The 25,133-nt window shown below is 36.6% G+C and overlaps 1 protein-coding gene across 2 annotated transcripts in view; it reads left to right on the top strand.

Annotated features, from left to right (window-relative positions):
• SPATA17 (spermatogenesis associated 17) overlaps positions 1-25,133 on the top strand; it is a 197,124-nt gene that overhangs the window by 28,336 nt on the left and 143,655 nt on the right. Inside the window, exons 4-5 of one of the 2 annotated variants that reach the window (XM_008526701.2) lie at positions 3,300-3,350; positions 12,846-12,949. In XM_008526701.2, the coding sequence (XP_008524923.2) occupies positions 3,300-3,350; positions 12,846-12,949 (155 nt within the window). The remainder of the gene's footprint in view (positions 1-3,299; positions 3,351-12,845; positions 12,950-25,133) is intronic. The other variant, XM_070602487.1, reaches the window with a different exon arrangement.

Here is a 25,133-nt window from a genome sequence, read left to right as displayed (position 1 = left end):
GAAGATAAGCCCTGAGCTAACTGCTGCCAATCCTCCTCTTTTTGCTGAGGAAGACTGGCCCTGAGCTAACATCCATGCCCATCTTCCTCTACTTCATATTTGGGACGCCTACCACAGCATGGCTTGATGTGTGCCATGTCCACACCCGGGATCCGAACTGGCAAACCTCAGGCCACCGAAACGGAACATGCGCACTTAACCCCTGTGCCACTGGACCAGCCCCTGATTATGTACTTAAAAGGAATACGTTCTCCAGAAAAAAATTTCAGAAACCTAAAAATTGAGCTAGGTGATGTGACAAAGGCCATACAGCTAACAAGTGGTTGATTTCATGTTCAAATGCTGAAAAACTGTCTGAAATGCTGTCAAAAAATACAGAACCTGTCTAAAGTGATCCTAGCACTTCTGTCCTTGTACAGTCCACCTTCTGTGTGACCTTTGCCACGTTTGTGATTGTTGACGACTCCAAGCTTCACATCGGTTTTCTCCTCTGGTTCCTGTGATTTTGTGTCTCTGCTTTTCTTTTTATTATCTACCTATAATTCCCTTTCCTCTGCCTAATCCTAATCTCCAAAACTCTTCCATCATCTCAAATGGAACGGTAACTCCCCTCTTCCCCTCGCCCCTGGTAACCTCTGTTCTGCTTTCCGTCTTTGTGGATTTGACTGTTCCAGGTACCTCATATGAGTGGACTCATACAATATTTTTCTTGCATATGTATTTTTGGTACTTTCAAAAGTATCTGGCCTAGTGAATTGAGAATAAATATAATATCAGTTGGTGGTTCACATGGGAATGATACAATGGAATCAAAGTGCTTTTTTCCAGGGGTCAGCCAGATAGCGTAGTGGTTAAGTTTGTGCACTCCGCTTCCACAGCCTGGGGTCTGCAGGTTCGGATCCTGGGTGTGGACCTACACACCGCTCATCATGCCATGCTGTGGCGGTGTCCCACATCCAAAATAGAGGAAGATTGGCACAGATGTTAGCTCAGGGCCGATTTTCCTCACCAAAAAAAAAAAATGCTCTTCCACCTTTTACCTGTAAAATTCAGAATTCTCAGGCTTAAAAGCTATATTTCTCTCTCTTCTTCTTTCAGAATAAAATGTAACCTCTTATTCGTTTTGGAATTTTACTTACAGCTAAATTACTTACTTTTAGCCACAAAACGTGTAACTATACTACTGATAATCCCGTTTGTAATGACCATCAATTATGTCCCAAGCCCCTTAAATACTTTATCGAATTTTAATCTTCACAACAACTCTATGAAGTAGGTAATGACCCATTTTGTAAGGATGGAAATCAAGACTGAGAGACTTTACATAACTTGTTCAAAGCCACACAGCTGTCAGGTCACTCATAAATAGAAGATAAAAACAAAGACAAACAAACACACAGCAACAGAGATTGGATTGCTGGTTACCATAGGGCAAGGGGGGAGGGGAGGAAGGTGAAAGGGGTGATTAGACTCACATGTGAGGTGATGGACTATAATTAGTTTTTGGGCAGTGAATATGATGTAATCTACACAGAATTTGAAATATATTACGATGTACATCTGAAAACTATCTAATGTTATAATCCAATGTTACTGCAATAAAATAAATTTAAAAAATAAAAAACAAAAAATAAAAGTACTAACACTTAAAAAGAAACCTGGCTTTGCTGGGCATTAGGTTAGCTCATAATTTTTAACAGTCATGAATAATACCTCACTGACGTCAATGCAACCTACATGAATAAAATACAATTTCAAATCTTTTTTTTTAAAAAAAAAACAATGTCAGGAATTGAACTCAGATCTGTGGCTCGAAAACTCAGACACACTCACCACTGCTACCTGAACAACAATGTGATAAAGATTAGAAACAGTTATCTTTTTTGGAACCCAAACGTCTTCAAATATATAATTTCCAATGTGTTTCTTCTGTATAAAAATATTTAGTGGTTATATTTGCCTCAAGAGGACTTGGAGAAATACGATATTAAAGTCAATATTTTAAATTCACCTCAAATACCAAGAATTATGCCTCGCTTGCTATAACAAAGAAAGAGAATTTAAAATGAAGTAACATTATTGTGTTCATTTGTAAATAACATATTGCAGCCAACTGTTTCTTAATTACTCAGACTGTTGATAAATAATCCAGCCCTTCTGCTCTCCACAGACAATTTGCTGTGGCTCAGACCAGACAATTCAAACAATACTAATTACAGTGAAACCCTTTTATATGAATTCCTATTTGTCGTGGGGAAGAAAACCCCGAGGTAAAAGATTAAGGCACTCTTCTCTGATTTTTTGTCTGAAATGTAGCATCTATTACCCGGTAAGGCACTCTTCTCTGATTTTTTATCTGAAACGTAACATCTATCACCTGGGCTCAGATTATATTAGTCGAATGAATTTTGAGTGAATAAAAATGGATGAAGTTGTATTTTGTGTTGAAAAAATATGTTTCATTGCTTTTACTGTTTATCGTACATCGAGTTGTGTTAATTTTACATTTTTAATTAAAAGATAGAACATATGTGGAAGCTTTATTTAAAGCAATATTTTCATTGAAATAAGTTATGTTGCTAAACGATTATTTACTGTAATAGAGATTTGTATATTAATAGATAAATGTGTCTCTACTAGAAAGAAACCAAGACTTTAGGAAGCCTTCACTATATCAGGGGATTTGCTGTAACGTGATATTATTGTATTTATGATTTTATGGTGTTAAAATGAATATTAAATGAAACAAAATTCCCAAGGATTACTCAGGAGGCATCTAAGTACATAACATTTTGTACAGATGGTTGGAAGGCACAATTTTGCTCCATCACTGCATCCATATCCTTGAACGATTTCGACTGAAGACAGCATTTCTTTGAATTTTTCATTAAACCAGACGTCTTGAAATATGAATTCCTTTTATGTTTCTGTGAGTTTTGGCTAAAAGAACCCCAGTGAATAAATCATACAATACTGCGTGTCACCAGCACTTGTGAATATTTCTGCTTTGTTATTCTATCCTCAGTAGAGCACCATTGATTATCAAACTCAGCGGAGAGCACTTTATGATCATATATCTCCATTAGCTCCTAGTTTGACTACCATAGATTTTTCTGGTTAAGCCTGCATTATGTATTAGGAAGCCTATCTCTTCAATACAAAGTTTGATTTCATTTTTCTAAGCCTAGAACTCTTATTATGTATTATGTATAAAGATTCTTATCTTTTATATGTAAAAATAGGCTGCAGTGTCTTTCTGTAACTGAAATATATGCCATCTTTTTTTTCTTGATTCACAGTTAGCATATTATACTATGAAGATGAATCTCTACAATGAAATGGCTGTCAGGGTAAATATTTCTTCACTTGTTAAACAAATGAAAAGTCAATTGTGCCCTGAATTCGCTTTTAATAAAATGAGCAAACCAGAATAATGCAAATTTGATTGATATGCTAATGGTAAAGAGAGAAAAGAGTACATGGTTAAAAAGTTAGTTATACTAAATAATCCTGGCAGTATTAAAAATTAAGAGTAAAATGTAAAACATGTAATTAGCAATGCTTATGTTTTAGAATGTTAAATATCTCTGGGCCATAACTAGAGAAAGACTGTAAATATTAATGAAGCAATGTATTCGTTTCCATGTGTCATATAGAATATTATGATAAATAGATGAACATGGTTCTGGAATATAAGATTCCTGCCCAATACAAATCAATTAGAAATTATTCATATGATTTAACAGTAATAAAGTCAGTTGCCAGCTTAGAAGTTTTATTTCTATCATTTCTATTTCATTTTTATGTGTTATTTTCCCAATAGAAAGGTGAATTTAGTGATTATAGTGCTTGAACTTGGTTTCTGCAGAGATTTGGGGAAGGGGCACAACAAAAATATTATTTCTTTTGTCTCAGGCAATATGGTGATAGCTTAATTGTTAAGCTATTAGAAGTGGACAAATTACTTAAGTGCGTTTCATTAATATCCTTAACACCTACGTTGCCTTATTATATTTTCTTTCATTAATCTGTTCTTACTTCTGTTAATAATGGATATCGTTTTGGGTGAGGCAAGGTAGCAGATTACCTTCTGAAAGTCGTATGTTGATCCAGGGCAGGTAAATTAACATTATTTTGACTATACATACTGATTCTAGAAGAATTCTTTCCTCTACGCGTGTGAGTGTGCTGAGGGCCTAGCCCAGGGACATCTCCAGTATATCTGTCCGTCTACCTCTCTGTTCTTCTGTAGTTTAAGGAAAGAAACAAGAGGAAGAAGTGGATCTTCTTGCTTCTTTTCCTGAGCCAGAGGCAGATACTCCAGCTACAGTGGGCTATTTACCTTTCGTAATGATACAGTAATATAGGAAAACAATTTAGTTTTCCTCTTTTACTAGAATGCTTGAGTCTGGGAATTTAGGAGATCTTGATGCTCTGTACATTTCTGCCAAAGACTTAACCTCTGAACCTAAAATACTGTTAGATTCTTTCTTTTCTATTTACCCCATGTCAGATGCGTCTCCAAAGTAAAAAGCAAGAGATGAGCAAGAGCCTAAAGCAGTTGATGACTGAAGACTTAGATGTCCTTATAGGTCACCAGGGGAAGACAGAGGCACAGAAGATAGGGTTAGAAAAATGCATTCTCTTATTATTGTTTAGTTCCAAATCTGTGTATAGAATTCTAATCTGACTTGAATCGTTAAGCTTCCTTTTACCTAGACTCGGCACATCTAAGAACCCCCATCAATCCAAGCCACATGGAAGGCAGAGTTTTTGGCTTATTCCCTCATCATACTAAAGCTGCATTTCCTTATCACGTTGCCCAAAGTCAACTTGTCTTTGATTAACGTCAATGGACAATGTTGAACTTTCCCTGAGTCCTATGATCCTGGAAAACAGCAAAGTTTAAAAATTCCCCCACCCTTTCGTGTTTTGGAAATAGCTTTCTGCCAAAAATCCACCCCTCCCCATATGACTTAGATACGAGGCACAGATGCTCCCGCTCCTTTATGTACGATGAGGCCACACACAGACTCTCCCTAAATTCCCATTCTTTATCTCACAGATGATTAGCTGAACTGCTTGTCCCCATAGATCAATTGGAAAAATAGTTTGTTAACACTGTGGTGGTTAAGTTCGCTCCCTCCCCCGGTCCCTGAACTTCAGCCAGCAGAGAGCATCTCCTTAATACCCCCTCCTGAAAATAGGCCGACTACAGGGTAAAACGTTCTCTGGTCTACTATCTGAATTTGCCACCCTTTCATCTCACTTCCCCATATCTGCTTCTTTCTAGCCTTTTTACCACTTCCTCTAAAAGGGAAACACTTTTTGCCTAATCCTTGACGTGCTTGCACTCCTATGGTCAAAGTGTTCTCCCTATTGCGATAGCTCACCTCCACATATAGCAGTGGTCACTCACCCCCTCTTCCTTGCAATAATTCTTTCAAATGAAGTCTCCCCTTACTATGTCAGGATTTGCTTTTTATTTGACACATTCCAAGAAAGAAGAGTAGGAGTGGAAATGCAGTGGGCATTAAAGTGAGGGGAAGGAAGACATGAGCATTACCTAGAGTCTGGAATGATCCACTAAAGACTCTCAGGAATTTTTGTAAGACTACGTGGAGTGTGTAAATACTACTGTAGAAAATTTGTGATAGAAACACTTCTCTAACAAGGAGCTCCAAAAACTTCCTTCAGAGGTTGGGTGGCTTAACCTGGTAATGGACTAGGTAATTCCTGTTCCTTTGATGAGGAATCGGGAATGAGGCTCACTTGCATAGAGCCCATAAGTGATTCCCTAACAGAGATTAATTTTTAGCATTGATTGGTCACAGAGACCCAAACTGAATCTAGTGGTAAATGGATTTTTGCAAGATGGTGCTCTGAAACTTTTGCTCTCTACAAGAGTGAGCGCCTGAAGAGACCGTTGTGTGGTCCACAAAGCTTTGTGTTGTACACATCTACAGATTACAACCCTAATTGGATACCAGTAGCTGAAGCTTTGCTTCTGATGTCTACAGCTCTTTCTTTTCAGATCATAAGCTACCAAGTAGCTTTGTTTACAATAACTACCCTAGAAATGATTTAAATATGGGTGGCCGTGAGTATTCAAGAAGAACCTCTAAGAGTAACATAACTGCCAAAAATCTATGTGGCCAATAATATTCAGATAGATAAACAGGTACCCAAATCATGAGTAGGATCTTCACGTACAATCGATAAGGAAAATTTTTGTCTTAATTTGCCTCATGTACTGAGCCAAACGCAAGTTATATATTTAACTGTTCACTCCTAGCATAACAAGTACATTATAGTCAATTGCCCAAGAGGCTAGCGGAGCATTTTTGAAAAGAGAAGCATTTAAAAAATTTAGTTTTAGCCTATCCATTCCTAACCAGATCTCTCTCTTTTATAATGAAGAATAAATTATGTGTATATGATTTTTTTATGTAACAGATATTCGTAGCCTGATTTGCTGCATTTATTTTTTAAAGGGTCACCTTTTGTCTAAAGACTTTATGATCCCCCTACCTTGTGGAATTGATCACTCTCTCTTTTTATGTTCCTATTTTACCATTGGCATACTTCTGTTATAGAACCTGTAACATTTTATTATCCTTACTAATTTACATCCACCCCCTACACACTGTAAGCCCCTTGGGGCCCGGATCCTATCTTCTGAGTCTCTGAATCTACAGTTCCTGACTTATAGTAGGTGGTTAAATAAATGTCCCTGGAGAAGTCAATGAATGTTGACTCATTCTTTTCTAAACAAGGAGTAAAATAAAAGTCGTTTGTTCTAAATACTTTTTCTCTAAGTCCCCAAGTGCCTTTATTGGAAATTACTTAAGCCTTTGCTGGGGGATCTTTAAGGTTTTCTTTGTTACCTGACTAGCGTGTGTGGTGTGGATAAACTGGATGGTAAGGTAACATTTGGTTAGTGCAGTTTGCACGGGAATGCAAAACCTCAGGTGCTTTGGGTCCTTGCCAAAGGACCATGATAAGTACAAGTTTGAAGGAGCTTTGCTATGCTATAAGCTACTGTCAGAACCCACAGTTTGCCTTTACAAAACCCCTGTTACTGATTTGCTGCTAGGCCAGTGAAGTCAATTAATACAGCAATAAATTGCTCAGTAAATTTTTATTTTAGCTCCTGGGACCCTATTCCCCCTGTTTCTCTGTGTGACACTCTATTGCCTTTTGGTCTTCAATTTTACTTTGCTCCAGATTAGGGTCCCACTTTTCTTCCAGCACCCTGGGCATGCCATTGTGGATCTTATTTAAATTTGGCCTCCAACTTTTATTTTCAGTTTTCTTTTGATACCTTTCAGTATCTTATACAAATCTTACGCTATGATTCAGTTGCTCAACTCATTTCTCTCCCTGTCTCATCTAGATGTACAATTATCTATCTTCTGACAGCCTGGCAGAAATAACTCTCTATTTCTGGTTCTAGCGGGCATCTACTTAAGCACTTGAGTGTCATCTCAGGCCGACCAAAGACTGGGCAGAGGGGCCGGCCCGGTGGCGCAGCGGTTAAGTTTGCATGGCCCACTTTGGCAGCCCTGGATTCACCAGTTCAGATCCCCAGTGTGGACCTACGCACTGCTTGTCAAGCCATGCTGTGGTAGGCGTCCCACATATGAAGTGGAGGGAGATGGGCACAGATGTTAGCTCAGGGCCAAACTTCCTCAGAAAAAAGAGGAGGATTGGCAGCAGATGTTAGCTCTGGGCTAATCTTCCTCAAAAACAAAAATGTTATCAGACTTTTTCCTTTCGGTTTCAAAGATCTATGAGGAATGAAAAATGGTGATAATCGAAAGCTTACAGAGTTTTAAAGAACTACAGATGTAATTGATTGTTTCCGGTAGAATTCCTTTTACCCTGGAAACCTTTTATTGGTCAATCGCATATATTTACTTAGAGATATTTTGCTGGAACCTGGAGGTTCTCACTGATCCTTTATTATTGCAGTTGTTTTAAAAGATTTAACTTGAAATTAGTGCCCCAAAACATTTTAGTTCAGGTAGAAACCCTCACTTTAAGGAAAATAAAAACTATAATAACAAGAGAAGCGCTAGACTAAAACAACCCACTTGAAAAATAACCATAACTTTATTGGCTTTTTCCTCTTAGAGCTCTGGATCTATATAAAAAACTTTAATTTACAAAAATTAATCTAACTGGAAACATCAATTACCCATTTTATTTTATTTCCCACTTGTGTTTAAGATATAAAAAAAATATGAGAAGAGTTTAGATGGTGTCTTTAATTAAAAAATGGGGGGCCAGCCGGGTGGCGCAGCAGCTAAGGTTGCACCTTCTGCTTCAGTGGCCCAGGGTTTGCTGTTCAGATCCTGGGAATGGACCTATACACCACTTGGCATGCCATGCTGTGACAGGTGTCCCACATATAAAGTGGAGAAAGATGGGCATGGGTGTTAGCTCAGGGCCAGTCTTCCTCAGCAAAAAGAGGAGGATTAGTGACAGATGTTAGCTCAGAGCCAATCTTCCTCAAAAAAATAAAAATAAAAATGGTTAAATATGTGTCAGATATACAAGGATTCATCGCAAGGTCCTAAACTATTTATAATCCTATTTTCATATTTTTAATACTATGAAGTAAGTATTTATGTTTAGAATAATGACTCTAAGATTAGATAGATACAGTTAAATAGACAAATTAATTCAGGGAAAGGATTCTGAAGGTCTCATATACTAGACGTTATGTTAGATTCTAGGAATACAAAATGAGTAAGACACAGTCTTGTTCATGCAGAAAAAGGCGTCCCAAAATGTCAGCCTAAGAAATATGGGGGAAGGGACCATCTCAACAATCCTGAGCTTTTGCCTGATGATGGACAGCTATTTAAATGTTCCATCATCAGGCAAGACTATTTCTTCTCCCTTCCTGCTACTTCTAGTCCCAATATCATCATGAAATGATTAAATGTCTTTGTAGAGAAAGCAAGTATAACGTCAGATAGAGTCGGGAAATGGAATGTTAAAGAGAAGAAACTGCCCCTGGAATAATTATCCAGAATCTTCTGCTAGCTAAAAATATCTAGTTAAGATTTATATATATATATATATTTTTGACATGATAATGCAGTGACAGCTAGAATGAAAACTTGGAACTTACTGTATTTTAAACACCCCATCTTTGAAAATTTAGCAGACCCACTCTTCTGTGCTCACTGTAGAGTTTTGTGGAATGTTGAGCATTCTAATAGTGTAATTGTGAATAACTGAGTTCTACTTCTTTGCTCTCATACACATTTAGAGCATTAATACTAGGTAGGTTATTATCGATGAATTTGTTTTCCATGTCTTCATTTTAATTTTAGGTGAGAAAATGTTATTTTTTTCTCTGTTTTGATAGCATTCCGGTTACTTTGAATTTTGAGGAATAAAAGTAAAGCCAGTGGAGGGAAACTCTTTCCTATGAGCAGATGGCTTTTGCTATAGCAAGGTTTTGCCATTTGTTTTACGGCTTAAAATAAACATTATTTATAAGACCACTTACATTTTGATGTTACTTAATGAGGAATATGCATCATTGATTTGACTAGCTTAAGAGGTCATTTAGAACTTGCCCGTTAACAAGCTGTAATCTGCTGAGCACACAATGGCTTTGTTTAAAATTATCTATTCAGAGCTGATCAATGACAATAATTGTTTTATACCAATCACTTTTGAAAGTTGCTAATTACTTTGAAGGACATGAATACTAGCCCCTCCCTTTTGTTTTTTGGAAGTATTAACCCCTTCACCTTGAAATTAAGAAGAAATGTTATCAAAAGTCATCTTGCCTCTTGAAAGTACTTTTCCTTCTAATTAAAAGTTTATTCACTAGTACTGGGATATCAACAGGAAATTTAGGCGAAATTCAATATGTCATTTGTTCCTATAACAGGAAGTACAGTAGAACCTCAGCATATTGTGTCTTATCATGTCAATTAGCTGTTGGTTAAACTGGGCTCCCTGTGGTATAAGAAAATGATATCTTTTAAATTTAAGAACACAGCCACACGCTCTCTCTCTTTATAACACGTCTGTGCTCTCTCTCTTTGTAACACGTCCACGCGCTCTTTCTCTCTTTCTTGGTCCATCCATAAGATGTTTTAGTGGACTTTGGACCACAACAGAGCTCCGTTTGTATCCTGACTGCTATTTCCTCTTTTACTGGTTATGTGACCTTGATCACGTTATTTAACCTCAGTTTCTCCATTTCTAACAGAGATCATGGCCTATTCACAAGGTTATCATGAGAATGAAAGAAGTTAGCAATCGCTTGACTGGATGGCGGTCTGTTCACCCACTCACATGCCCACTACGCTGATATGACGTAGTCATAAATCACCATTTTCCTCTTTCCTTCTTGACACTCCAGCATGCATCTTTTATGTTTCCTGGCACATTTAATCTTATTTTATTTAGAACTTAATGATGTTTTCATGTGATAGGTAGTGCCTCCCTTAACACTATTTGATATCCCAATATTTTCTCTTGCCTCCTGAGTCACTCCTGTTGCTGATGATGGGTTTTCTGTAGGTACTTTTGTTTACAAGTCTTTTCTTCTTTAATACGATCATTACTATGCATGCAGTAAGCGTATGCTGAAACATTTGAAGTTATCCAACCAGGTACATAACCTTAGGCAATTATTTACCGTCTCTAAATACCAATTTCCTCTTCTATCAAATGAGGCTAATAATAATTTCTACCTCAGAATGAGACTGTAATGATTAAATTAGATAAGCCAGGAAAATATTCACCTATTTGCATGTATGATTTATACATGTATACATATTCCAATTGATGATTCTTTTTCATTAGGAAAGTGCTTTGTGTCAATTCCTCTTCTTTCCTTATCAGTTGTAATATGATTTTGGTCAAATTAGAGGGAGATAGTTTCTAAATTGAGTATATAATTTTGGAAAAATTAATTTGCATTTAAAGAATTAATCTCTAAAATAAGATCATTTGAAAAATATTTGGAAAGACGTTCTATAACGTTGTTGCATTAGCTTGCTATTTCACTTCGTTTTACTTTCTGGAATTATTGTCTTTGATTTAATTGTTCTTACAAGCAGTTTTGCATAACTTCAATTATTTTAGTCATTCTCATACTGGGGTTAACTAAAACACTTCTTTAGAGTCTTTTAAATGGCCATATTTTAAAACAGAGAAAAATAAAGGATCAGAATTAAAGTAAAACATTTTTCCTATTTATTCCTATAGCTCCAATGTTCAAGTTATAAAAATTGTAAACTCAACATATTTAGTTAAAAAATCATAGGCAAATGAGATAAAACCAAATGCACTTAGGTATAATCTCTATAGTAATTACTCTTTCCTATTAAAAAAAAATAATGTTTAGTGAAAATGTGTGTTCCTAGCCTAGCTAACTGTGCAAAACATTGGAAGGACATCGTATCAAGAAAGAGAATCATATATAATATGTGAATAACTCATAAATGTATGCAAAACTGCTAGAAAATTTTAGAGAATAAAGTTAAATCTTTATGCAAGGCTAAGTGAACATTTTTTCAATTTTTGCTATTTCTTCTGTCTCTAGTCTTTTAAAGAAGTTGAGTTTTTTTTCCTACAAAATTAAGATCTATACATTTTTATTTTTATTTTTTTGAGGAAGATTAGCCCTGAGCTAACTACTGCCAATCCTCCTCTTTTTGCTGAGGAAGACTGGCCCTGAGCTAACATCCATGCCCATCTTCCTCTGCTTTCTATGTGGGATGCCTACCACAGCATGGCTTTTGCCAAGTGGTGCCATGTCCCCACCCCGGATCCGAGTCAGCGAATCCTGGGCCGCCAAGAAGGGGACCGTGTGCATTAACCGCTGCACCGCCAGGCTGGCCCCTATACATTTTTCTTTTTGTTTTGAGTTTTTCTAATAGAGGTAATATTAGCAAAGATAGAGCTTGGGGAGATTGACTGATTCTCATGATTATTGGGGCATTATAAGGCATCTAGCAGCCCTCTTACGTATCTTCTCTTAGACTCCCCCAACATCCCTCTCATCTGAAAAAAACAGATACTTTCAACAGAAATGTTCATTCATTGAAAATTGCAGTTCACTTTGTTCCCAGTTCCATATTGCAGTGGTTTAGAGAATGGGCTCTCTGAGGTCCATCACTAGCAGCTGTATAATTATGAGAAAATTACGTAGCTTCTCTTTAGCAGTTTTTTCATCCCTAAGCAGTATTCTATTTCATCTCATAGCAGTATCCCATGAGTATTTCATCTCATAGCAGTATTCTAAAGACTAAACACATAAATGAGAGCAAAACTCTTAGAATAGTGCCTTGTATATAGTAAGAACTCAATAAATGTTAACTGTTGTTAAAGAAGTATTAAAATGTCATGATGAAGATACAAGACAACACTTTGTTTAGAGACTTTGATACCGCTGAATTTAAAAAGCCCATTAAAAAATTGATTTCCATGAGACCAAATGCAATCTTCAAGTCAGTTGGTTATGAAAAACAAAAGATCCATGTGGTCAGGCTGTGGAAATGGCAGGAAATGGTAAAGCAAATTTTTAATCTTTCAATAGTTAATTTCACATTTAGTATTTGTAAGGCAATTATAAATGTTTTAAAAATATGTATAATGACATGTTTTTGTCTTTATAATATTTTATGATAAATCTGTGGGTAAAACTTACATTTGCAACTATATAAACAGTTATATTAGTGGAAAAGCCTAACACTTTGTTTGATATTAGTTATCATCCATCATGACCTTGATTTTGAAGAATTATTAATATTTTCACTAAAAAAATGTTCTCTGGCATATTTTATCTTTTTCTTTTACTTCAATAGATTCAGAGGCGATGGCGAGGCTATAAGATTCGGAAATACTGCTTTGATTATTTTTATTTGAAGGAGTACCTGAGAGCTGTTACAGAGACCAATGATGCGATTAGGTGAGTGGTATAATCATTAGTCTACTAGTGAAAATTCCAGAAAGGATACTCAATAAATGTTGATCGTTAGCTTATTAGGGAATACTTTCTAAAACTATTTTAGGCTGACATTTATTGATAAGGTAGAGATAAATTATTCTGTTAAAAATTTATTGTTATATTTTTAAATATCTTGTACTCTTGACTCTTAATTAGATTATTTATGTGAGTAGTAGGCCTATCTTGTTCCTACGTGAAATAGTTTGGTTTCAATAAAATTATCACCTTTTGGGATGGATGTTTCTGTAAAATGATCCCTTAGATGCACCTTCAGTCTGGTAAGCCTCTGCTGTATCTTGAGAAACATGTTCAATAGCAAGCACTTGCCTCTCAAAGAAGAAAATATCATGGAGGATATTCAAATAGACTACTTTACTGTCAGTTTTTATTTCTTTCAACATGTGGAAAGAAAGCACCTGGATTTAGGCCATTAGGATGATGTCGTCTATAGATTTATACAAAGTAAAGTTATTGTAACACTCTTCAGTCAGCTTTACCAAAGCGCTATTTATTAAGTTTTAGTATTACGTCAAAAATAGTTAGTTTTTTGCTCTTGTAATATGCTGCATTCTAATAATATATGACCATATGCCTAAGATACATTTAGATAAAAAGGGAATAGTAACTAATAATAGTCAACATTTATGTAGTAGTTTTACTTTCAAATTTTTTTCCACATACATTATCTTATTTTACTCTTAAAATTCTTTCAGCTAGAGAGAATAATTGGCAATAAGTTGTTAAAATATTTTGTCTGGGACCCTAACGTTATATATATTGTAAGAAATATCTAAAAACTAATTTCCCTGGGGCCAGCCCCGTGGCGCAGCGGTTAAGCTCGCACGTTCTGCTTCAGCGGCCTGGGGTTCAACAGTTCGGATCCCAGGTGTGGACCTATGTACTGCTTGTCAAGCCATGCTGTGGCAGGCATCCCACATATAAAGTAGAGGGAGATGGGCATGGATGTTAGCTCAGGGCCAGTCTTCCTCAGCAAAAGGAGGAGGATGGGTGGCAGATGTTAGCTCAGGGCTAATTTTCCTCAAAAAAAAAAAAAAAGATTTGAAAACTAATTTCCCATGGTATAGCAGTTAGGTTTGCATGTTCTGCTTCGGGGGCCCGGTGCTTGCTGGTTCGGATCCCGGGTGTGGACATGGTACCACTTGTCAAGCCATGCTGTGGTAGGCGTTCCACGTATAAAGTAGAGGAAGATGAGCACGGATGTGAGCTCAGGGCCAGTCTTCCTGAGCAGAAAGAGGAGGGTTGGTGGCAGATGTTAACTCAGGGCTAATCTTCCTCAAAAAAAGAAAAAAACCAAAACTAATTTCCCAACTTTTAAATTTCTCACATATGTTGTAGATATAAAAGAATCTGCTCTTCGGAGATTAACTCTAGCAAATTCATGAAGTTGATTTCTTTGGGAACAGGACTAAAGGTTTGGGGAGGCTGTAATAGGATTTAGTCAATGAGAGAAGTTGGAAAACTCAGAAACGTGGCTCGTTGTTGACTGCTGTATAATTTCTTCCTAAGAAATCTGCAGTTCTGGAGATGGGCTGGCTGGCTGCAAATGGCAGACCTGAGCTTTCAGGAAGAGAGAGCTAGTAAAGTATGCAGGAGAGGGAATTTGAGCAGGGCTGGGACTAGTTGAGGCAAGTGAGGCTCTGACAGCACCCACTTTAAGGAGTTGCTCACAGTCAGGGTCACGCAAGGGCCAACCCTTCAATTCCAAACCCCCAAGAGTGTCTCCTTAAATTCAACAGTTTAGAGACCTCCCTCACTTCACTTGGTCCCATCCCTGAAGAGGAGAAGGACCTCAAAGAGACAAACATGTGGATGGGTGGTTTGGAACGGCCTGTACCTTCTGTTCAACAGGCATCTTCATTAATCCTTGTTTTTTTCCTGATTTACAGGGAATATATCTAGTCACTAGAGAGTCTGGTGTAGCAGTGCTGACAATTTTATTTAGCTTGGTATTCTTTATCATATTACAGACTTATTATTATATGTCTACCTCTCTTAGAGTTTTTAAGCCAGAATGGAAGTTGAATGTAACAAATAACTTTTCCATCATCTATTAAAATAATTGTATATGATGTTTTTCCTTTTTGACCTATTGACATATTAGAGAATGTATTTCTAATGGATATACTAATATTAAACCATCGTTGTGTGCTGTGAGTATATCTAACTGAGCCATTGTTAATTGTTCTTTTTTTGTTTTGTTTTTTGGAGAGAAGGATGATTTGCCCTGAGCTAACATCCATTGTTAATCGTCCCCCTTTTTTTTTTTTGCTTGAGGGAGATTAACTCTGAGCTAACATCTGTGCTAACCTTCCTTTACTTTGTATGTGGGATCCCTCCACAGCATGGCTGATGAGTGGAGCAGGTCCGTGCCCAGGATCCGAACCCGCGAACCCAAGCCACTGAAGCAGAGCACACAGAATTTTAACCACTCAGCCATGGGCTGGCCCCCTATTCTTTTGATTTACTACTAAATTATATCAATATTCTATGTAGGATACTTATATCCACTTTTGTATGCTTGGTTAGTTATGATTTTTTTCTTGTCTTGCAGTTTATAGGTCTTATTTATCAGGTTTTTGCTATATTTATTAGATGAATTGAGTAGAGTATATGACATGGGGATTACCGTGTTGAAAAGGAAGATCACTCCTCTGTTTTCTGTGTACTCAACACTCTACTCTCAGTACTTCTGGTCAACAAATATGTGGGTTTTCCTACCAAGCCATTCTTAGACACCAGCTGAATGTCCTACAATTAAACTCAATTCTGACACTATCTACCTGGAGATCTATCTCCTATCTACCATCAGATTCTACAGGTTAAGGGTTCAGTTTCACAAAACAGCCTCTTCCCGACCTCAGCTTCAGACACCATTTGTAAGTGTGGGGCCCCAGGTTACCCACCACTTCTGTCCAACTTGCCTACAAACAGAAGATTCCCAGGACCTCCTGCTTAGGTTCTGTCATTAGCTAGAACAGCTCAAGAACTCAGGAAAACAGTTTATTTACTGGATTGCCCATTTATTATGAAACAATATAACTCAGGAACAGCCAGATGGAAGAGATGCATATGGCTAAAGATGGGGCTGAAGGGACCTGGAGCTTCCGTGCCCTCATGGAGGGGTGTACCGTCCTTCCAGCACTTCCGTATGTTCGGCAACCTAGAAGCTTTCTGAAGTCTGCAGTTCAGGGATTTTTATGGAGGCTTTCTTACATAGGTATGATTGATTAAATCATTGATTATTAGTGATAACTCAACCTCCAGCCCCCTCCCCTCCCCAGAAGTTGAGAGGGTGGAGCTGAAAGTTCTAACCTGAGCTGATTGGTTGCCCTGGTCACTAGCCCCATTCTGAGGGAACCCCTAGCCACCAGTCATCTCATTAGCATGCGAAAGACCCTTATCACTTTGGGAAATTCCAAGAGTTTTGGGAGCTGTGTGCCAAGAAACAGGGATGAGGACCAAATATATATTTCTTATTATAAGTCACGATATCCACAGTTGTATTAGTATTTTATATAGAATGCTTATAGTCAATTTTGTAAGCATGATTAGTTATAATTTTTTCTCTTGTGTTGCAATTTTCGGGTTTTGATATCAGGTTTTTGCTGTATTTGTTAGATATATTGAATAGATTGAATATGAATAGGCCTGAGGATTACTGTTTTTAAAGGTTTAAAAGAAATAGTTTATGAAACTATCTGGGCCTTAAGCCGTTCGGAGAAGGTAAATCTTTAACATTTGCAAGCCTCTATTCAGATTTTTATAAATCTATTGGAGTCTGTTTTATTTATTTCCAGGTAATTATTTAGTTCACTGATGTTTTAAAATATATCGTGATGTTATTTATAGATATTTTAGTTAAAATATCTTAGCTGTTGCCCATTCCATTTCTCATTTCTAATTTTGCTTCTTTAAATTTTTGTCTTTTGTCCTTGAAATGGTCAGACATTTTATCACTGTTTTTCAAAGACTCTTCTCGCAGATTTTTGTCGTTTTACTCATTTTTTGGTTTCCTAACTAAATATCTTGTTTCCATTTTTTAAAAACCCTTTATTTCACGTACTACCTATCTATTGCAGTAATACATATCCATTGTAGAGAAACTGAAAACACAGGTCATTTAAAACAAAATAAAGTCATCTCTAATCCTATCAGTCAGAAACAAATACTATTAACATTTTGATGTGCCTTCTTCCAGACCTCTGCCCCTTGATAACTTATGACCTTGGGCAAATTCCTAGAATTACTACATAGATTTCTTATGAGTATGAATCAATCAGTGTATATGAAACACCTAAACAGTGCTTGGTACATCATGTGCACTTAATAAATGTTACTTTATTATTTTATTTCTATGCTTACCCATATGTACTTTATAAAAAATGAAAATACATTGACTATTGTTAACCTGTTGTCTTTCAATTAACAAAATATTGTGAATATTTTCAGGGCAAAAAATATACCAATACCATTGTTTGTAATAGCTTTTTTAAAAAAATGAATTCCTTATTGTCAAAGCTGTAGATGTTCCAATTTTTTTCTATTTTCTAAACATTTCATTATTTTCTAACTGTTGCTTAACATGGAATTTCTTTTAGTTCTTGCCTGGTATGTTTATTACTCTGCTGGTTGCTTTTTAGTAATTAAAGCATTTAGACTATGTCTTGTTTCTATGTGTAGTATTGTCCACATTTCATACATTTTGATATATAGTATTTTCATTTTCAATTTGCATTTTTTATTCCCTCTTTAAATTTGTTTTTCAATTTCCAGTGCTTGGGCTTTTTCTTATGGTAAACATTAAGCAAATTTATTTCTGGGTTTATTGTGTTACAGTTAGAAAATATGTTCAGTGCAAGTATTACTTTAGGAAATTTATTGAGATTTTCACCATATATATATATTATTATTTTTAGGTGTTCTCTAAAGGAAAATAAATGGATTTTGCTTTTCCATCCATGCTAAGTTTTTGCATTTTAATTGAGCAACCAAATGTTTACCTTTATCATCTTAACTGTTCCAGTGTCTCTCCCTTTGCTTTCTGTGTCTGATTTTTATGTTTCCTTTTATATGTAATTTATGATTTGTTTGTTTATGTAACTTTTTTCAGCTTTATATGTGTTTAACTCACCACCTCTTTCTGCTCCTGAGTTTCAAAAGTGAGTTGAACTGATCTACTCACTTTTTTTTTGCGTGTGTGAGGAAGAGTGGCCTTGAGCGAATATCTATTGCCAATCTTCCTCTTTTTTTGCTTGAGGAAGATTGTTGCTGAGCTAACTTCCATGCCAGTCTTCCTCTATTTTGTATGTGGGACACTGCCACAGCATGGCTTGATGAGTGATGTGTAGGTCTGCACCCAGGATCTGGGCCCACGGACCCCAGGCCACCAAACAGAGTGCACAAATGTAACCACTATGCCACTGGGCCAGCCCCTGATCTCACACTTTAAATCAGATATCCTACCTCTCCCTCTGTTTGCCACTTCAATTGCTCAGCCTGCCACCAAATCACCCACGCTTTATATACAGACTTCCATCATCTCTTGCCTGGACTCTTGAGAGAGAGCATTCTAACACTTCTCTTTTCTTCTGGTTTTGCCATTTTTCAAAACAGTGTTGAGAGAAGTATCGCTCAAATTATTTTTCTTGGCTTCAAATCCTTTACAGTCTCCCTGTTCTTTAACACGTTGTGTAAGCCATCCAGTCTCATCTCCTTGGGTCCACCCATATTCAATGTCTTGTCAGTTTTGAAAGGCATCCTGTTTCCTTAGCACTCCAGCCTCTGCTCATGCCCTTCTCTCAACCCCTCATCTGCCATATAAACCCCTAACCATCCTTTATATCGCTGCCTAAGTGTTGTCTTCCGACCAACATTGATGGGCTTCGGACACTCTTATGTCTGAGTGCCCTAACACTCTCATGCAAAGCTTCATTATACCATCTACCCTGTGGCATTATAAGGACTTACATGTTTGCCTTTCCTTTATGTGTGAGGTCACTGGGGGCAGGGGGAGGACAGCCTGTTTTAATCATCTCTGAAACCTTAGTGCCTAGCACGTCACTGACATAGGGTAGGTCGAAGGTAATAGCGCTCACTGAATGAAGGAGTGAAGGACAGATAGAGTGAAACTCCATTTCACTTTTCACTTTGTCAGGCAACTGTAATTTTGACTATATTTTTTCCCTGCCTTGATAATTGGTGATTTTCTTCAATTCGACAAATATTTATTTAACAACTACTATGGGCCAAGGCACTAGGTTAGATGTTGAGGATACGAGGATGAACGTGACAGACTCAGGCTAGCCTTCATGAAGTTTGCAGATTAGTGGGGAGAAATCATAAAAATAACAACAGTAAGTGGCTGGCCCTGTGGTGTAGTGGTTAAGTTCAGCACATTCTGCTTCGGCAGCCTGGGTTCCTGGGTTCAGATGCCGGGCACGGACCTATACCCCTTGTCAGCTGTGCTGTGGCAGCGACCCACAAATAAAGTGGAGGAAGACTGGCACAGATGTTACCTCAGGGCTACTCTTCCTCAAATAAAAAAAGAAAAAGAGGAAGATTGGCAACAGATGTTAGCTCAGGGCTACTCTTCCTCAGCAAAAGCAACAACAATAACAAAAAATTACAGCAAAAGCAAATAACAATTATAATGTTTTTTATGTGCCAGAAAGTATGCTAAATTCTTAAAAGTATTACAGGCAAGTGTAACACAGTGTCCTAAAAATCTCTATCTGCGATTACTCTATCTTCTAAAATTCTAGATAAATACAGCTTAATCCTTCAAATTGAAATCCAGTGCACCTCCCCTTTTGATATCTTCTACTTCTTAAGTAGCTTGTCTCGATTATTTCTTTTTCCCATGACATGTTTCTATTGAGTACTCAGTTCCGTTCTGTTTTTCACTCACTTTCTGCCTCTTTCACTGCTTCCTCCTCCCCATTTCTGATGCTGATCAACTCCCCCGTATCTCCAGTCCTGCCAGGAGAGGGCTGTTGGGCGCTACAATGTTTCCCTGAAGGTTTGAGGGAATGGGTAGGTGGGGGCAAGATGGTGGTGGCAGCTTAAAGCATAGTATAACCTAGGCAGCTTCTAACAATGCAATATGTTCTCCACCACTGGGAGGGTTTTGGGTTGTGTTTGCTCCATGAGCCGCTGCTTATTACTATTTTCACAATATCTCTTTCTTGCTTTCTTTTTCTCTCACTGCTTTTCCTGTTCTTCCCTCTTTTTTTCTCTTACATTCTTCTGCTGGTTTCAGGGTCTCACTTTATCCCCAGGATCCCAATTCTCTCAAACTGCTCTGATTAAAGTTCTCTATTATGTTCTTATGTCATGTCTTTTATCCTTATTCTTTTTGTTTTTCTTGACTAAAAAGGTCCTTAAAGTGTTTTCCTAAACAAAAGAATACTATATTCCAGTGATGGGTGATACCAATCGCTTAGGACGTGGAAGCAAATGTAGTATGTTTAAGCGTGTGTGTGCGCACACACACACACACACACACGATGCCCAATACATACAAAACTCAGTTTCCTTCCACCCCTGTCACTTGGTCTTCTAGTTTCCTTCATCTGCAGTAAATATTCCAGCCAATTTAATATGTATAGTTCTAGAGATACTCTATTACACAGGAGCATATGTGTCCCTCATTTTTAGAAAATACAATTATACATACTGTTCTCTAACTTGATTTTCTCACTTGTAAATAATAGCTTGAATATTGTTCCGTATGAGTACTTGATCCTCCTCCTCCTCCTCCTTCTTCTTTTTTTTTTGTGAGGAAGACTGGCACTGAGTTAACATCTGTGCCAATCTTTCTCTATTTTGTATGTGGGATGCCACCACAGCATGGCTGGATGAATGGTGTGTAGGTCCATGCCAAGGATCTGAACCCGTGAACTCTGGGCTGCCAAAGCGGAGCGTGCAAACGTAACCACTGTGCCACCAGGGTGGCCCCCTTCATTCTATTCTTTTTTTTTTTTTTTTAAGGATTTTTTTTTTCCTTTTTCTCCCCAAAGCCCCCCAGTACATAGTTGTATATTCTTCGTTGTGGGTCCTTCTAGTTGTGGCATGTGGGATGCTGCCTCAGCGTGGTTTGATGAGCAGTGCCATGTCCGTGCCCAGGATTCGAACCAACGAAACACTGGGCCACCTGCAGCAGAGCACGCGAACTTAACCACTTGGCCACGGGGCCAGCCCCCTTCATTCTATTCTTTTAATGACTGCCTAGCATTTTGTTATATGGATAAACCATAATTTATCCAGCCAGTTCTCTAGTGATGAATAATAAAATTATTTCTTTTGCTATCACAAAGATAGAACTGCGGTGAATATCTTCATGTGTATCTGGATTGTCCTTGGGTCTTTGTTGTCTCATAGAAATATTATAGTATCAGCTTGTCAAGATCTTCAAAAACTTCTGTAAGGGATTTAATTGTAGTTTAAATGAATATATAGGTCAATCTAGGGAGAAAGAACATCTGTACCCTAGTGAGTTTGTGAGTAAACATATCTCTCATTTATTCAGACTTTGTTTAAGGTCTTTAATGTCTTTGAGTAAAGTTTTAAAACTTTTTTTTATCATATATTAAATTTATTTTTAGGAACCTTTTTGTTTCTTTGTAAATGATGTCTTTTTGAATTTGCTGTTTTTTTTTTTTGAAGAACATTAGCCCTGAGCTAACATCTGCTGCCAATCCTCCTCTTTTTTGTTTTGCTGAGGAAAACTGGCCCTGAGCTAACATCTGTACCCATCTTCCTCTACTTTATATGTGGGACACCTGCCGCAGCATGGCTTGACAAGTGGTGCAAAGGTCCACACCCAGGATCTGAACCGGCAAACTTTACTGCTGCGCCACTGGGCCAGCCCCTTGAATTTGCATTTTTTGACGGTAACTGGTATATAGAAATACAATCTTGTTTTACTCCCTGAAGTCCCAGTATGTAGTTGTATATCCTAGTTGTGAGTCATTCTAGTTCTTCTATGTGGGACGCCGCCACAGCATAGCTTGATGAATGCTGTGTGGTTCCGTGCCCAGGATCCGAACCGGCGAACCCCAAGCCACTGAAGCACTCGAACTTAACCACTCAGCCTCCACAACTGGTTTTATATATTAATATTACATCCAGCCACTCTGTTAAAATCTTATTGATTTTAGTAATTAGTCTGTTGATTTGTAGTGGTTTCTATATAAATTATCCCTTATTATTATTATAAATTATTATTAATATTTTATTAATAATTAATAATATAATAATAAATTAATTTATTGATATTTATTATTATAAATTATTATAAATTTCTATATAAATACCCTTTGAAATAATTATGGTTTTGTTTGTTTTACTTCAACCTTATACATTTATTCCTTTTTTTCGTCTTATTACATAGATTAGGACATAGATACAGTGTTGACTAGAAACATTGGTAGTGCCACAGTGGTCTTGGTTTTAAAGAGCATGCTTCTGATATTTTACCAAAAAGGACAATAACTCCTGAATATTTTTACTAGATATTTTCTCAGCTTGAGAAAGTTCCTTGTAATCCTGCTTTACTAAATATATGCTCTCTTGAGAAATGTCTGTTCATGTGTTTTGCCCATTTTCTAATTTGATTATTAATATATATATATTTTTAAAGATTGGCACCTGAGCTAACATCTGTCGCCAATCTTTTTTTTTTCTTTATCTTCTCCCCAAAGCCCCCCATACATAGTTGTGTATATTCTAGTTGTGCCTCTAGTTGTGCTATGTGGGACGCCACCTCAGCATGGCCTGACGAGCGGTACCATGTCCATGCCCAGGATCCAAACCGTGAAACCCTGGGCCGCAGAAACGGAGCACAAAAATTTAACCTCTCGGCCATGGGGCCAGCCCTGGATTATTTATATTTTTTACTGTTAAGTTTTGAGAGTTCTTTATATACTAGTGTTTTGTTGATGCGTGGCTCAAAAATATTTTCTCCCAATCTGTAACTTGTCTTTTCATCCTCTTAATAAGGTCTTTTCTAGTTGCTGTAGAATTGGAGATCATCAATGTACTTAAACGACTTTGCATCTCGCCTGACTCGTTCCTGTACAGCCCTGTGTTGCTTAATGATGGGAATACGTTCTGAGAAATGCGTTGTTAGGTGATTTCATCATTGTGTGAGCATCACAGAGTATACTTACACAAACATGGATGGTATAGCCTACTACTCACCTAGGCTATATGGTACTAAGTTTGTGGGACCACCATCATATATGCACTCTGTTGTTTACTAAAACATCTGTGCAGTGCATGACTAATCATAATTTCCAGTTATTTTAGCCTTAATCATATATTTAATTGCTCAGAATTCCTTTTGCTGTCCTTTCTCCATTTATATCTGGTTTGACTCAAGTTTCTTCTCAATAAATTTTCTAACAAAAGAATATAGGAATTAATATTTCTCAAATTCTTGTACTTGAAAGCATTTATTCTTGAATGATAATTTCCTGATAATTTTGTAAGCCTTTTTCTAATGTTATTCAGTATTTGATGTTGCAGTGGAGAAGTCTGAACCTTGTCACATTTTTCTTTTCTCTTTTTAGAGGTAACACGGTCATTTTTCCTAGATTCTTCAAACAGTCTTTATGTTTAAAGTAGTATCTTTTGTAAGGTATCTTTACAGTCTGTTTGCTATGGTTATATACATATATTTGAATTATTACCTTAGTTCTATCGACTCATCCTATTCTTTTCTTTTTGGAAATTATAAATAATACAAAAAAGTGTAGAAATTAATATTGCAAATACTTAGAGGCAATCATTATCCAAGTTTGGTATATAAGTATTCAACTAATGTTTTTCTGTGTTTACTACTATGTATTCAAAAATAACATGTAGTAATGTTTTGTGTGCTTAAAATTTTACGTAAATGCTGTCTTACGGTGTGTAAGTGTTCTACAGTTAAACCTGTTTTCACTTAACACTGCTTTAAAAATCTATTCATATTGATGCATATACATCTTGTTTATTTAACTGCTACCTTATAGTCATTGCTTGTACTTAGCAAATTTATATGATATAGTTCATCACGCATGTTTATTTTTCAGTGTTTTCCCTTACTACAGTTAATGCTAATCATTTTACTTTAAATTATCTCTTGTAAGCAGGGTCAGGCTGCTAGATATTTCAATCTGACGGTCCCTGTCTCTAATAGATTATGTTTATTTCTTTACATTTCCTATGATTACTTGTATATCTGGGCTAATTTTTTTTATCATAATTAAAAATTACCTTGCTTTCCCTTACTCTGTGTTTTTCCTTTTTGTTAATAGGTCTAGTTTTCTTTATTCCTTTTTTTAATCTTCTACTCATTCAGAAGGTATGTATTCCAATTCTTTTCTTTTATTAACTCCCGAGTTTTAACATGCTGAATAACATATGTACATTTCTCCTCTTTTCAAATAATAAGCAAAACTTAGAATACATTAAATCTGATCTCCCCACCACCACTTGTATCTTCATTTTTATGGAAATCAAGTACTTTGGTTTTTACTTTGTTTTAAAATCTGCTTCAGAGTGGCATTTTTAGAATTTTTGAGTCAACTCTTGCTTAGATTTGTCAACATATTTTTCTAATTTCATTACACTGTTACTTTTTAAATCTCACTACTTCCTTGTGGGTTCAGTTTTCTACTTGCTGAAGGTTATCCTTTGGTATTCTTTCAACTAGAGTATGTCAGTATTAAACTCTCTTAGTGTTATATATCTGAAATTAGCTTATTGTATACACTTTATTGAGTGATGATATAGCTAGTTATAAAATTCTGGGATGATAAGTACTTTCTTTCAGGGCGTTGATGATATTATTTCATTGCCTTCTGTCCTAAATTGTCTGATAAACAAAGTATGCTGTTGGTAAAGTTATATTTTGAAGGCAAGCTGTCCAGTACCTTTAAATTTTTTTCTTTACTTCTCTGATCTTTTTTTTGCCACAATGTATCTAAGATTTTAAAAACTACATAGTACTTTATATCCAGTGGTCTGCCTTAGTTTTATGACTCGTTTCCTTTTAGTTTAACAAAAATCTCAAACTTTACTGGTATTGGTTTGTCTCTAAATCCTGTATTTTTTTCAAAGACTCCTATTAGATGCATAT

The sequence above is a fragment of the Equus przewalskii genome, chromosome 31 (assembly GCF_037783145.1).
Source record: "Equus przewalskii isolate Varuska chromosome 31, EquPr2, whole genome shotgun sequence".
Taxonomy (NCBI): Eukaryota; Metazoa; Chordata; class Mammalia; order Perissodactyla; family Equidae; genus Equus; species Equus przewalskii.
This window is presented reverse-complemented; position numbering and strand designations above follow the sequence as displayed.